We start from the raw sequence: 15,193 nt of genomic DNA, 5'->3' as shown, positions 1-15,193 counted from the left end.
TTTCATCGAAAATTCACCCTGTATTTTGCTGCGGTAACGAGCAAAAGCGCTTCGTACGGCTTATTTTGCCCCTGCATTTGTTTAACTCGGCTGCACCTTATGCTTTGCAGCTGTGCAGGCAAAGCACGCTTTACAGGTAGATTAAGAGAACGAGATAGAGGAACACTAAAAAGCAACAACAGCAAAAAAAATATTTACACAGATATTGCTTTAAACACGGTCCAGGTTTTCAACGTTTGGAGCGAAAGGGTATATTTGTGAGAAAACAATACGAGGCTTTAAAACATTCAGGCACGCCGGTACACGTTATTGTGATCACACTGATATTAATCTATTTTCTCGTATTTTGGCAGTTTCGGCTCGATCGAACCTGGCCGAGCGTCTTAAGCGGAAAAATTTGATATCAGGCTACAGTTTACACGAAATCTTTGGCACACTTACGACGGTTTCGCAAGATTTCTACTCACGAATTTGTGGTACCCTTATTACAGCACGTAATACATCAGCTTAGTCCGCTTTGCTTGTCTCAATATGTGCAGCCTATTGTAAATGTGTTATAATTGTTTATTTCTAAGTAAAATATTTGTCAGCCTTACGCCCGAGTTTCTCTTTACGATTTCAACAAAATCAAGCTACGAAGGACTGAATCGCAAACCTTGTCGTGCTTGGTATACGTTGCTTGCCGATTTCGAAATTCATGAGGTAGAGCGGTTGGTCTAAAAGCAACATTACTATTTATCGTCAGTTTATGTCACGAGGTTCATGGGTTCCGGTACATACCGGTGGCCAACGCAGGCCACGCTGGGCCCCGAGCTGTGGTCCGCGCTGCGTCTCGAAGAAGCCTCTCTGTGGCAACCGTTCGCCAGGAGCGGTCACTGCGAGGAGCAACTGCCGGAGCATGCAATGCGTTGTTTGAGCCTATTCCAGCAGGCCCTGCTGGTGCAGTGCCTCCGACCCGACCGGGCACTTTCGGCGCTAGGTCGCTTCGCCTGCCGCGCTCTAGGTGAGTGGGACGAGCTGTCAACGAAAGCATGTCAGCGCGAAAAAAAAAAATAGTGCAGATTAAGAGTTAAGCGGGAATAAGAATCGAAGAGAACGAGGGCGAACAAAGACAAGCGCTTTCGGCTAAATTTAATCGAGAAAGGACGAAAGACATATACAGGATGTGGTGTACAGCAATGGGAAAGGTAGCACGAGTCACGACGAAAAGTAACTGAATCGATAAAACCATAAAAAACTGTACAAAGATTAACACATTTTGCGCCTTTCCGAAATAAATTTTAGTTGAAAGTTAGCGCTTGTCTGTACGTTCACTCGTTCTTGTCGTCTTTCTTCGCGCTTAATAACCCTTAGGAATTGTGGAGTACTAACCAGCTCAAACCGCCACCCTCACTGTTCGTGCTCTGTAGTGCAGCTTTGCATCTAGCGAGTACGATGCACCTGAAAAGCAGAGACGGCCTTCGATCTCTCTTTAGTGAAGCCTCCCGCCTTGTCGAAGCTATTGGAAGCTATCTTGCGGCTAACTATATTGACAAATACCGCGCTTTGCGAGTACTTTACAAGGCTTAAAAGATTACCGACACGATTTTGAGACATCGCAAAATTGACATTTTTTCCTTGGTATACAGTGTCAACGCTGTCCACACACCGGAGTCAGACAACACATATAAAATATTTTATTTTGGTTTTAAAATTTTCGTTGCTGAGCATCTGCCAGACAGCCCCGCCGCAATGGACATTATCCCGACGAGTCAACACAGTTCCACTGAGTTTGCGAACTCTTCGTCCTGCACGCAGCCTAAATCGTAGAAATCACTGTCGTGGTCACTGGACGACAATGCACTCATCGTTGTTTCCGTGCATCACGAGCAGATGGCAGATCTCCCGCTAGTACGTCGCGAGTTGCTGTCGTCTTGTGACGTCACACTGCGATGACACGTCACTGAGAAGCCGCCCGCTCGCTATCGAAACTGAGTGTGTTTTAGATCTGAAGTATCTTATGGCGGAGTTCAATCCGGCGGTGGTGTGCGGCGTGACCACCCTTACTGCGCATGCGCATACCCTCTACCCACACCTCCTCTCCACTGTCCCTCTCCCCCTTCCCCCTCTCCACTTCCCATCTCTCCTTCCCCTCTCCCATACCCCTTACCGCTCTCCCCGTTCCCCCTCTTCCCGTTCCCCCTCTCCCCTCTCCCTCGCCACTCTTCCTCTGAAACGCGTGCTAGACATGCCGAAATTCTCTCCTGCGCAACGCCGCGATGAGCAGCGCATGCGCATCCCCTCCCCCTCTCTCTCTTCTTCTACGCTGCCCCCCTCTCGCACGGCTGTCGACCGCGTTCCCCGCTCGCCCTGTGAGAATTAACGGCCAGGCTAGAGGGAAGACAAGACGCGCGTAGCGTTCCTCTTCGCGTTCCACGACGCGAGGTCGGTAGCATGCCCAACGAACGCCAACGGAACGCGATCGTGCAAGTGCTCCGGCTTCGCATCGCGTCATGGTCTCCTTCAGCGAAAAATTGTGTAATTTTTTTCAGGTAGCGGTATTAAAAATATATCCGATGCATTCCGAGGCACCACAATACTCTTTTTAGGGTTCTTTACACCAGAGTTCTTATTTGGAGCAACAATCCAAATATTTAAAATTCGTGTCAGTACTCCTTTAACTACGTAGCGCAAAAGCTCAGTCCTCATGAGGATGCAGGTTCGATTTCTGGTCGGGGCAATATTTTTTTTTTCCAACGAACGGTTTTCATCGTGCGTGCATCTATCTACATCCAAAATAACGACCCAAGGTAAACGAATCAAACCGCTTGGTCGTCGATTCCGGCTCTGAACCGCAAGTATGTAGTCAAAGGTCGTTCGCAGGACTGCAAGGTCTGAATCCCGGCGCTGTGCCTTTACAACAACTGCTGCAAGACGACGCCCGTCCCCTTCTGCTCGTCACGGCTCCTGGTGCGGACCCCGGTCAAGAACTGCGCGATGCCGCTCAGGGGCGGCTGCAACAGGTGAGCACTGTTTACTGTAGAACAAACGCAAAAGCATGATAGAATTTATGGATTGTGACTGGACTACAATATTCTAAGGCGCGTACTTATTAAGCTCTACATAATCTTAACTAGGCACTGGGCCCTTCGGTGATACGAATACATACATAAGAAAAGAACAAAAAAGCAAATCAAGTCCACAAATAGACGAGACGCCAGGGTGTAAGATCGAGGTTAAGAGGTGCCAGGCGTCCATATCATCCGGACGCGGCCATCCTAAATTAATACAAGGGACTCAGACGTATCTACTCCCTCCCCCTTAAGAAGCTCACAAAGGAGGAAACTACCAGCTGGCGCTTAATCCAGACCGGAACGTATCCGAACTTACATTTTCTCAATAAAATGCACCCAACAGAATATTCTGCGCGCTGCCCATGGTGCTCGGAGAAACCCACATTAATACACACTACATGGACTTGCCGGACCATCCCCGGCCTGCCCCCCATTGACCAAGCGAGTGTGGAGCGGTGGGAGGAGTTGCTGGACAGCAATAACCTTGATGATCAGATCAGTTTTATCGACAGGGCACGCAGGGCGGCAACTGCCTGTGGGGTCCTGGACTGAGGGCAGCCAGCACTGCTAGATGGTACTTGCGGACCAAGCATCACAAACCCCTCTCTGTTAATAAATGTTTTTCCTTCCTTCCTTAAGAGGTGCCTACTTTCTGTACCGATGTATGAGTTCAAAAGATTCGTGAGCTCCAGGTCGGCTGCGTGTGGGGTGCCAGCCCGCGCCTCCCGGCCTTACACACAATAATCGACGCCCTCTGCCACGTCCTCCAGCGGTTTTCTTGCCAACTCGAGCGCCGACTCCCATCGCTGCTCCCGGCGTCGGGAGAACTGGCACGTTCCACGCAGGTTCCTTTTGAACGTCTTATACGAGCCCCTTTTTTCGTGTTGTGCATCTATTCGCGTCTGCCGCTCGTCGCGCCCGTCTTGTTCTGCTCCTCACTTCCGGAATTCGGGATCTTCTCGTCTTCTGCATCTCCTTGTATCGACGCTGAATAACGATCAGCGACACGCGCTTCCTCCGCAGTGGCATACTTGCGCGGCCGTCCCCGCGAGCCACAAGAGCGTGCGCGCTCCATCGCTCAACGCCGACTAGCGCCGCCGGCAACAGCTGACACTGCAGCAAATGCGCCTAGTTTGACGTCAATGCCCAGTGCGTGGGCTCCCACTTTTATGCGAAAGAACACCTGCTACTCTGCTGAGTAAAGCCGAGAGGAGGCGTCGGCTGCGGGCGCATATGTTTCTTTCGCTCACTCACAGCTGTTTCCGCACGCATCCGCGGAGAAATTTTTTCGTCACGGCGCGTACCGTGTCGAGGTCAACGGCTCTCCGAGGAGACCTCCGACACAGATACCTAAGGCTTTCGCCTTAATAAGTGCAGCAATATGTGCGTCTTAACTGTACGTGCTTTGTTTGTAACACCATGATGGGGCTTAAATCAGGGGGGAAGGGAGACAGGCCTGTCGCTTCCACCATAAATTAAAGATCGCCTGCCCTCACCCCCTCCCTTAGTTTTTCTTTTTCCATATATTATTGGAAATGGTGGCGTTACGTTATAATCGCAATGTGTTTGACCATTTCGCACAGGTCTTCCTTGGCCGTGGAGCGCAGCAGCAGCAGGCAGCCCAGGATGCGTTGCGGCGTCAATCGCAGACGAACACGTGGCTGTGGCTGGCCAATCTTCATCTGGCTACGCAGTGGTTGCCTTTCCTGGCACAGGTTTGTCCGAATACAGGCGGTGCGTGTTGCGTGTGTTTTTACTTTAACTAAAAAGCAGTCAAACTAGTTGCGAGCGTTATTCATAACAATGTGTTCTACGAGAAAATGCCCATGAAGGACACTTTATTTCGACAGCAATTCAAATTTTTCTATAGGATCACACAATAAACGCAAACAAAAAAATGCTAGCGCGGTTGACAATGTCTTGCACGATTTGAAATGAACTCGTTGCACTGAAGAGAAAAAGCGCTAGTCTTCTGTTGTGCGTGCATATCTCACTCGGGGTATCAGGTATGTTACCCCGCGGTCACTGACTGTCCGGAAATTTTAAAAAGCGCGAATCCTAAGTATATAACACGCTATTTGATGTGGAGTTTCACGCGACTTCCCATCTTGGAAGCATAGTTTGGTTAGCTTAGGCGACATCTAAGATAGTTCCGTCAAAAGCCTGCACAAACAGTACGTACATCAAGTATAATTTGCTAATTCAAGTGAAATAAAGTGGACCGCCGTTTTCACAATGCAGGAGTTGACGCGACTGGAGAGACACCCGGATTTCCGGCTCTGTCTGAGCACGGAGCCGCACCCAGCCATCCCGAGCGCATTGCTGAAGGCCTGCCTCACCGTCGTGTACGAGGCACGTGCAGAGCGCTTTTTCGATCTTTCACTCAAATTCTATTAAACGCTAAGCTTTTACGATAGACTCATAGGCATGACTGATTTCCTTACACTGCTCACGCTTGCGATAACTATGCTGCAACGGCTGAAATGCTCGTTAAGTAAATGGTGCAGCGTTGATACGTTTGAAAGCCCGGCTGAAGGATATTTCGTTGTGCGTATTTTCTCATCTTAAGTAACAAGATTCACTAAGTAAATATTTGTGCTTTGAGCATACGCATACAGGAGGAGCTATGTGTTCCATTTTGTCATCTTCATTACGCCAAGCCGGCAAATATAACCATTAACTGCTTCTTTGCTGAACATGGCTTCCTTATTATCTAATTACATCCAATAAACGCGACGCCCTCCGCCCCCTTGCTGCTTATTACGCCCTTACGGTTCTATTTTAAATCGTGCGTGCAGCCGCCAGCCGGAGTGCGCAGGAGCATGCGGCGCACCTACGATGCCTGGGGCCCTTCTGCGTTGAACGGCGCCAGCCTGCTGTGCGCGCAGGCACATTTCGCGCTCGCCTGGCTACATGCGATCCTGCAGGAGCGGCTGTCGTACGTACCGCAGGTACACACCACGTTCTCCTTATTTGTGCCGCAACCTTTATTAAGCGACGCTTTTACAACAGGTTTCGGTGGCGGCGTCGTACACGAAACACCCGGCGCCGTCGAGTGCACAGAAATGCGGCCCTCGAGGGTTCGCCGGTCACGTGTGTATTCGTACGCGCCGTTTTCCAGTCACTGATGCTCGTGGACTTGTGGGCGATCAGCCGATTCTGATATGGCAATCTGATATTTTATCGAGGTGACTTGTCATTTCACACTGTCACATTTCATTGTTGCCTGGATATGAACGCATGACCATCGTTGTTGTCCGTGGCAACTGAAGTGTTGCGCTGCTAAGCACTGGATGAATTTCCGGTGCGGAGGAAGGAAACAGTTAGGAGGGAGCATTGCACAAGGCGATAGAAAGAAAGAAAAAGTAGTAGGTCAAGCACGCACACGCCAAGCTTCTCCTGCTCCCATTTTCCCGATAGGTCAAGGGCTCCTGAATATTTATTTATTTATTTATTTATTTATTTATTTATTTATTTATTTATTTATTTATTTATTTATTTATTTATTTCGCAATTCAAAGACTGTAAGGGACGCTGTATACGAAGGACTCTGGAGTAATTTTGGTATTAAATGACCGACACCTAAATCGCAACACTTCAGTTTCCAATCCGCACACATGAGGGTGCGGTCGGCGCGACCGAGGATCAGGTTCGTTATCTTGTACGTGCTTATAGTAGCATAACTCCGCAGAGACGATGAGAATTTTCCCCTTGCAGTGCGCGGTGACTGCTCGCGCTCCAACACAACTCAAGCTTGGTAGATCATGCCATGTATCGACACTGCAAACGAACAATGTAGAAGCGCAGCTCTCCTTAGCGACGTCGATACGGCCCTACATGCTTTCGCCCTAGGAGCTGTCGACGGCGACTCCGCCCAGCTCACACCGTGAGCGTGCCAGGTGTACATGTGGGCCAAATCCATTATGAGCCGCAGTGAGCAGCAACGCCCACCCGACTAAAGTGGACCCGGGCAATCGATAGATTTGCATTGTGCATGTGCTCCTTACCGTGTTCGATGGCTTCTCTGGCCCTAGAGACACGCTATAGAATTGTTCCGTTTCTCATAACGTACTGCCTCCAAAAAATCATGTTTCAAAGGGTATTACTGATCCGGAATACCATGCATGCAGTTAACTAGCTTCCAGGAAGCTCGGAATCGACAAGTCGGCGTAAGCGAGAGAGAGAGAGAGATGCAATTTTATCGAACCAAGGGATTCGGGCACGTATGTACGTCCCCAGGGTGCTAGCGAGAAAGTGCTCAACTAAACCAGCACACTGTGTAATCCACTGGAAGTACCTTCGTATACTCTCGTTGCAGCAATGCATAACGTAAGCAGTTCGTCCGTTGGGTGTATAAGGTGTTCAGTGCAGATGACTATACAGGGAGGTGTTGAAATGGCAGTCAGCATGGGTCCCAAGCTGTAATTAGTACCACGTTGTGTCACGTCTACATCGCATATCCATACACGCGCTAAGGTAGGCAGTTGCAGCCTTCAAGAAGGCAAGATCGCTCGTCCAAACGCTGGCTCCAGCGACGCCCCGTGTCCCAAGGATTTTTCAACTCGTGCAAGTGGCATCCAAGCATTCAAACGGAGCCCATTGTCTCGCAGGGCTGGACCAAGCGGTACGAGTTCAGCGAAGCTGACCTACGCGCCGGCGCGGATGCCGTGCGGAGGTTATGCGGCCGCAGCGGCGGTGTCGGGCCTGGTCCCTGGGAGACCCTGCGTGGCCTGTTCGAGCTGTCCGTGTACGGGGCGCACCTGGACGACCCCTTCGATCGGCGGGTACTGAGTGCCTACGTGCGCCAGTGTTTCGACCAGAGCACGCTGCCGGGCAGCGATCGCAAGGAGCCGGCACAGCTGGCCCAGGGAGTCCGCGTGCCCACGTCAACCAGCCTCCAGGTGCATTACTAAACAACAATGGATGTTTGCAATTTCCAAAGTCTTTACGTTAACATATGTTCGAGCGTACCTTAGCGCTGCCACTGCTCCTTATCGCACATGTAAGTACGCACATACATGCTACCACGAGTGCTCGTGTGCATTTAGTAAGTTCTGTTAATCTGCGCCGTTGGCCATTTGGCCGGCGTGACAGCAAGCATGGTTAGAGTTGGCGAATGTTCACAGCAGGTTGTAATGTCCACAATATCATGAGTCTCGTTTATTGTAATTTTCAAAAGCCTTGTTGTCGCCGTCAATGCGTCACCTTCTGAAGAACAGATACGTGGACGACTTTGTAAGGATCCATGGTGGTACTTGGAAGCGCAAGACACACAAGATACACAAGAAAGGAGAACTCGTCTTGTCTTGCGTATCCTGTGTGTCTTGCGCTTCCATATACGATCATGGAGCCTCGCCCTTAATTCGGGCGAAACTGATTAACTACACAATGAGACGTAGTCATGGACAAATCAAACGCGAACAAGTACAAAGTAGAATATAGTTCTCGCGAGTCATAACTCAAGAGCACTACCTCGGATCGCCAATTATGTGGTTACCAAAGATGGTTTCGGCCTCAAATTAGGCGCGCAACACGAGCTCATGCTGACACACGTGTACTGGGGGAAACAAGAAAGAAAAAGCGCGTTCTAGTTATATTTGCACATCCAGTTCCAGTTCCGTGCCTCTACATTACTTTTCGGAGTCCTAGCGCGAAACGGCACAAGGACAGACAAGTACGCGGGACTGACGCCAGTCCTGTGTACCAGTCTGTCCTTGTCTCGTTTTGCGCTACAATTTTTTCTACGAAAAGTCATGAACCAACTAGCCCAAGAAAACGCTTTGCTAACCCCTGCATTCATGCTGACGCAGGCGCACATACAGCTTATCGAGCAGTTGCCGGACGAAGATGCTGGTCGCTACCTAGGACTGGCGGCCAACGTGGAGGGATCGGTGCAGCGGCTTGGTGCCTTGTCTCTGGTCACCGAGCTGCGTAGGTTAGAGGCTGGCGCGGGTGGCTCTCGGCAGGCTGCCAAATTGGATCAGCTGGCACCCCTGCTCAGCCTCTGGAAGAGCTTGCACCAGGTGCGCGATACCGACGTAGAGGTACTTAGTGACTCCGAACAGGCACTCTCGCCTATCCTGTCTACACCTCTCGCCTGTCCAGTCCTGCTTACTCCTCTCGTGTATCGTCCAAACATCGTCAAGCGCACTCTACTGCAAGTACGAATCTGCCCAATGTGGTGACCTAGCGTAAAAGGATGCAAATACCGTCCAGGCTTAAACACTTACTGCGTTCCTAGAATTGCGGTGCCTTATTTACGCTTACGCTCTTTCCTTGTTCAGGACACGTGCCGAAGGTTTGATAAACTAACGGGTACCACTTACTTCACGCGCCCATTATTAAAAGCTATTCGATTTTATACTGGGTCAGTCATGCAAGTTAATTACTGTTCCTTTATATACCAGCCACACGTGCAAAAGCACTGGGTCGCACGCGCACATGGTCCCTGGGGCGTTTGTTTTGCGGTCATGCCCATCTAGTGCGCCGCGCTCATCGTTAAAACTGATGACGTGCCACAGTGCCATGTGACGTGTCGCACTTTCGTATCTTTACCCATTAGGAAAACCGGCGTATTTCCCGTGGTCTCGGGACTTGAACCCAACGCCTCCCGAATATTAGGCGAGTTCTTAATTGTTTCAGCGCCGCTGTGGTAAAAGAACGATGACTTGAAAACATGAGTAGCTGATTTTTTGCGCGATCGAATATAGCCAAAATGCATTCTGCGATGTACAGCTATGTATCCGGGGATTCTTTTTTTTTTTTTTTTACAGCAGAGCTGTTACGGTCGAGCTTTGCCGTGTGTCGTAGATAGAAAATTATCATCGTCATGAACCAGCACGTGCACAATCACCGCCCAAGCACTTTGAAGTTTGTACAGACGGTGAACAAGAGAAGCCGAAACGTGCGTCCCCGGTGTTTATCACTGGTCTAATCCCGACGGTTCGTTTAAGTCTCTCTCAATTATTGGTTACGTCTGCACAGAAATCTTAATCGGTGTTTACCGCCCGTGTTTCCTTGTTAAGAGAGAGAAACAAATAGACATAGAGAGAAAGAGATAGAAAGACAGTGACTAAAAAAAAAGGTAAAAAGAAGAGAGTAAGCACAGCCATGTATAGCATAGTATAGCAAGGGGTGTGAAAGAGACAGTTGAGACAGTGAAAGCCAAGCCAAGCCAAGACCAGCTAGGTGCCCACCAGCTCTGCTGTGACCTAGCCTTGCGCGACTTAGCGCAAGCTGAGCTAATTTTTCTCTTACCTTTTTTTTTTTCCTAAGCCAGGCTCAGTATTATGAGCCTACCCTCTTATAACCAATATTGGGAGGTGAAGCGTGTTTGATGAAGTTTTTGCTGTCGGGACAATCGATATCATCGCGGGCGGTCTGCAGGGCGGTTTGCAGGCGCCGCCGACTGGTGAAGGCGATGAAGAGGAGGAAGACGCCGTGGCTAGTTTCCTGCGCCAGGAGCGCGCGCACGCGGCCAAGCTGGTGCACGAGGTGCACTCTACGCTGGCCGCCGTGAGCCGGGCGCTGCGCCACGCGAGCAGCTCGCTACCGGAAGCCGCCTCGGCGCTGACCAACCACACGGTGAGCGTAGGCGGCGGCATCGCTGCCCCGCGCCGCGAACGCCTTTGCTGCGTGCGTGACTATAAAGCCGTTTCGACACATAGTATGCTATGTCGAAATTTTGATCAGAGAAAGAGGTTTATTTACAGAAAGGCAGAGAGGTCGGCCTTAGCGATAGTATGCTCTAGCCTGATACTCTACACCGGGGGAGAATTAATATAAGGGAAGTAGAGTCGCGGTTGCGGACGCTTGATGCGTTCTTTCCGGCTCGGGATCGAATTAGCGATCATCCGCAAGGTGTGCAGTACGGATCGCTGAACTTCTTCACTGCCTTGGGTACACATTCATTAAAAAAAATGCAGCATGAACTCCCTACTGCAGAATTGTCGGATAGTGCGTAAGCATAATTTGGAAGCCAATTATTTAACCAACCTGTCAACAATGGCTGACATTAACTTTCATTTAGTAAACGCTAGCTCCTATGGTACGTTTAATTGTTGCGGCAACTGTAGTGGCCTACATTCTTTCTGCGCCGACTGTGCGGTATGGTTGCCTACTGCGGCAACTACACTGTTCTGTTCTTTCAGCAGTAGCACGGCATTGTCGTATGTACCAACACAAGACTGAATGCATTCTTACGGACTGTAGCACGTAACCTTACGGACAGACGCTCGCGCGGTTTTCCGAGAAAAGTAGCCCTAGAATGCTTACGCATTAATATAGCAGCATCCTTGCCCATTAAAGAGTGTTGCTACGAAGTGTGTACATAACTCCGCGCGTACACAATCCGTGCCGAATTCCGCCTGTAAATGTGCCTTCACTGCAGCACGATACACCTTGCTATAAAGCCGCACCTGAAGGCAATACTTTGCTTGCCTTTCATACGCCTCTGAAACGCCTTATGCTAAGCGCGAACGATGCCTTAACTGAGAATAGTGTCTTGCGAGAAATAACCACGAGACAATTTTACACAAAAAATCTAATATGAACAAAAACGTTAGGAGTACACCCTCCACAATCACTCAAGTCATCGGTTCAACGGGTGCGGTGCCGGTAGCGCGATTGCATAAAGAATAGCGAGGGCGTAAAAGGTAGTCACAACGCAGAGCGCTAATCGATGAGCATCGGCTATTTGTACTGGGCACATTTTGCTAACTTCTGCAGCCGCTACATTGGATGTGAGCTTGGGAATATGGCTCATATATCCTCACTGATATGTAGTCTACAAGAGGAATATGTTTGTTCGCCAAAATAAAGGGATGGTTTCCTAGCCCTGCATGCGCTGACGTAAAACCGCAGCGCCATTCAACAGAGAGATCTATGTGAACGTAAAGAGTAATGTGTCGTCTTAGTGCAAAAACTTTTGCACAAGGGACAAAATGAACGCGACACACATTTTGTCCCTTGTCCAAAAGTTCTTGCGTTAAGACGACCCATCATGGGCTACCAATTAGCACGATCATGCACCTCGCTAAATTATATAAGATTATATTCGGGTTTTTCCTCTGTGAAGATAATTTTGTTGAGTTATGTTTGTAGCTATTTGAACTCGGCTGCACATTGCCATTTGGCCTCCGTACGTTCGAATGCCATACTCCTCTTGCTACATTCCCGTAGTTTGTAATTGCGGACGAACTTCTAGTAATGTCCGCAGCTGTGGCTTGGTCAAAATGCCACTTGTCTCTCACATACTGTCGAATCAGGCGTGCCTCTTAGTCGTAGATTGCAGCACGTTGCGATGCAGGTACCCGACGCATGGCTGTCCCTTTGGTCGGGAGGCCGGCAGTGGGTGCCCGAAGCATACCTCCGGGCCGTAGCGGGTCGCGCACGTGCCTTGGCCCAATGGCACTTTGGACAAGGCCAGCAGGTGTACCTGGGACAGCTGCTGCGACCAGGGGCCTTCCTCAGTGCCTGGCGCCAGCAGACAGCTCGGTATGAAATTCCTCCGCTAAACGGCTCACCACGTTTGAGTACTAACGAGCAAGCAAACGCGGTTCGGTGAGCACATGGTGAAGATCGCGCCCGAAAGATATTACACATATGCACGTCTCAAAAATAACATTCAAACTTCAGCACCAGGTACACACTCTCAGGGCATCAAGCCCCTTTGCCAGAGGATACGTCAAAGTTTATTCGCCCTACCACGTCACGAGTGCTTACTGCAGTACCGCCTCTTTATATTTTATACGAACTCCACAAATTACCGACATTTAACAGAGGCAGGTATGCGACATATAGCAGCGTATGTTTGCATATATGTCGACGATATATATGCAGCACACAGACAATGGTGTACTAGCGACCAACGTTCACTAGCTCTATATTGTGGCACTACCACGCTAATACCCCATACACAATTTTACCACTTCGTCTACAGAATATGTGGGGCACCTGCCAAGATAAGGAACAATTTATTATTACAGCAATTTGAGGGCGCTTTAACTTTCGAGAGAGTGATAGAGAAAAAAATGTAGGAAAGGTAGGGAGGTTAACTAGACTATACGTCCAGTTTGCTACCCTACACATGGGGAGGGGGGGGGGGGATAAGGGAGCAAAAGAAGAGAGAAGGAGAGACACATTTCACAACGCGCACACACACACACACACACACACACACACACACACACACACACACAGTGCAGGGTTTCACAAGCGGTCGCTCAGTGCTGTTGCCTTCAAGTACTGCAGGAGGGCTCGTGTGGCTTTCTGGGCTGATGTGCTGAAGTTTCCACAAAAAGTATAGCCTGGAATGTTCCAGCACACTGTAACATTCCTTTCTTTTCTTTTAATTTCTGGGAAAGCTGCCTTATGGCTTAGTAAGAAAAAAAAAATACTATAAATATGAGTGCAAGCGTGCACAGTGCAGCAAGTCCAGTAACTCTCTGTAATTGCATTTATCTTAGCTTCATCCACTTGCAGAAATCGGCATGCTTTGCACTGCTTTCTATGCTTCCGTTTTGTTAGGACTGGAAACTTAAGTCTTTTACAGCTGTTTATGTGTCATGCATCAAGTGCATGTACCAATGCACACAGGCAAACGGGCCTGGCTGTGGATGAGCTTCAGCTGGAGGCGTGGTGGGAGGCGGGAGAGGACAGGCCCCCACTCTGGGCAACGCTGGCGGGTCTGCAGTGCGAGGGGGGCCTCCTGGAGGATACGCGACTTCGTCCCTGTCGTCCTGGCGCCCCCAGCGTATTACCTGTGCCTCCCTGTTCCGCTGCATGGATGCGCAAGGCAAGTGTTGCACTTGCTAAGCATTTAGTGTGCACATAAAAAGGCAATTTAACTGCACTCGGGATGGTGGAATAACTTTCTCTGTGCTGCTCATTATACATAACACTCATGTTATGTGTCCTGTAATATTATAAAACACAACTGATGTGCTTTGATGTAGCAAACATTGCGATAACGCGAGATGTTTACACCAATGTCTATACGCCACAGTAATCTATCCCTCTAGTTCCTTCGTTAGGCCAATATAGTGCAAGCTTGCTTCATGGTAAAGCATGTCATCTTCAAAGCACTGCACATGATGCAGTAAGTGGTATAGAGGGACCTGAATGGGTTTGCACTCATTTCTGCAAAAATATAGCAAGAGGGCCATTACCTTGTGTTGTATGTTGTACTTTAAGCATGCCTAGCTGTGGCTACTAAATACAACCAAGTGCTGCATAGTGCCGCGTCATGCGGAATAGATAAGAGACATTGTTATAGCAGCAATCGATGCTTCAAAGCTTGTATTGGAGCCATTGTTGCACAGGTGCAGTGCAATTTCATCAGGAATATTTTACAGTAGCCTACCCCCTCTGGTTATGCTTAGTACAAAGCTCCAGTGACCACTTTAGTGCTGCCAGAAAGTGGTCAATATGTAGGCAGGGTCATAGAAGGCTATGGCAGGGTTTAATTCCCCAAAGTGACAGGGCCATGAGAGACGATGTATTGGAGAGCACCACACCAGATAAATTTGACCACCTGGGATTCTTTAACATGCACCCAAATCACACAGTACACAGGCCTTCAGCATTCGCCTTCGTCGAAACGTGACCACCGCAGCCAGGATCAAACTCGCGCGTCTTTCGGGTCAGCAGCCGATCAGTTCCCCAAAAGCAGTTCTAAACTAGAATTGTTTCATACATTTTATTCAAAGAAGCACATGCAGCTTCATTTATGTAAAAAATCTTCATTTTCATAATGTTACATCTATATTCTGTAGACTACCTTGTGCATCATAGTGTTAGAATTCATAAAATGTTTCACAAGTCCCGTACTACAAATGCATGTCATGGATCCCTAGTTTGGGCCCCCACAAGTCAACGTTTAAATGCTGAAATGTTGTACAGTGACAAGCAAGACTACAAATGTGTGGGTTGCATGCAGGGCATCCGGAAGCACTCTGGAGGCTCAGTGGTAAGCCTGGCGGTGTACACCAATACAGAAAGGCAAGAGCTGGTTGCCAGCCTGTCTGTGCCTTGTGAAGGAAGCCCACAACAATGGCTGCTCAGTGGTGCTGCCCTGTTCCTATCCACGTTAGACTAGATCAAATGAACGACGAGATAAAAAATAATGAATTCCTTAGTTT

At 49.1% G+C, this 15,193-nt stretch overlaps 1 protein-coding gene across 1 annotated transcript in view; it reads left to right on the top strand.

Moving 5' to 3' along the window:
- The window catches only part of LOC119381544 (cytoplasmic dynein 2 heavy chain 1), a 90,420-nt gene extending 75,227 nt beyond the window's left edge, over window positions 1–15,193 (top strand). The window contains exons 55-65 of the mRNA XM_049412820.1: window positions 796–1,003; window positions 2,863–3,002; window positions 4,637–4,768; window positions 5,295–5,411; window positions 5,852–6,004; window positions 7,664–7,954; window positions 8,864–9,076; window positions 10,440–10,637; window positions 12,361–12,548; window positions 13,650–13,852; window positions 14,828–15,193. Coding sequence (XP_049268777.1) covers window positions 796–1,003; window positions 2,863–3,002; window positions 4,637–4,768; window positions 5,295–5,411; window positions 5,852–6,004; window positions 7,664–7,954; window positions 8,864–9,076; window positions 10,440–10,637; window positions 12,361–12,548; window positions 13,650–13,852; window positions 14,828–15,150 — 2,166 coding nt within the window. The 3' untranslated portion in view covers window positions 15,151–15,193. The remainder of the gene's footprint in view (window positions 1–795; window positions 1,004–2,862; window positions 3,003–4,636; window positions 4,769–5,294; window positions 5,412–5,851; window positions 6,005–7,663; window positions 7,955–8,863; window positions 9,077–10,439; window positions 10,638–12,360; window positions 12,549–13,649; window positions 13,853–14,827) is intronic.

Source organism: Rhipicephalus sanguineus, chromosome 2 (assembly GCF_013339695.2).
Source record: "Rhipicephalus sanguineus isolate Rsan-2018 chromosome 2, BIME_Rsan_1.4, whole genome shotgun sequence".
NCBI lineage: Eukaryota > Metazoa > Arthropoda > Arachnida > Ixodida > Ixodidae > Rhipicephalus > Rhipicephalus sanguineus.
This window is presented reverse-complemented; position numbering and strand designations above follow the sequence as displayed.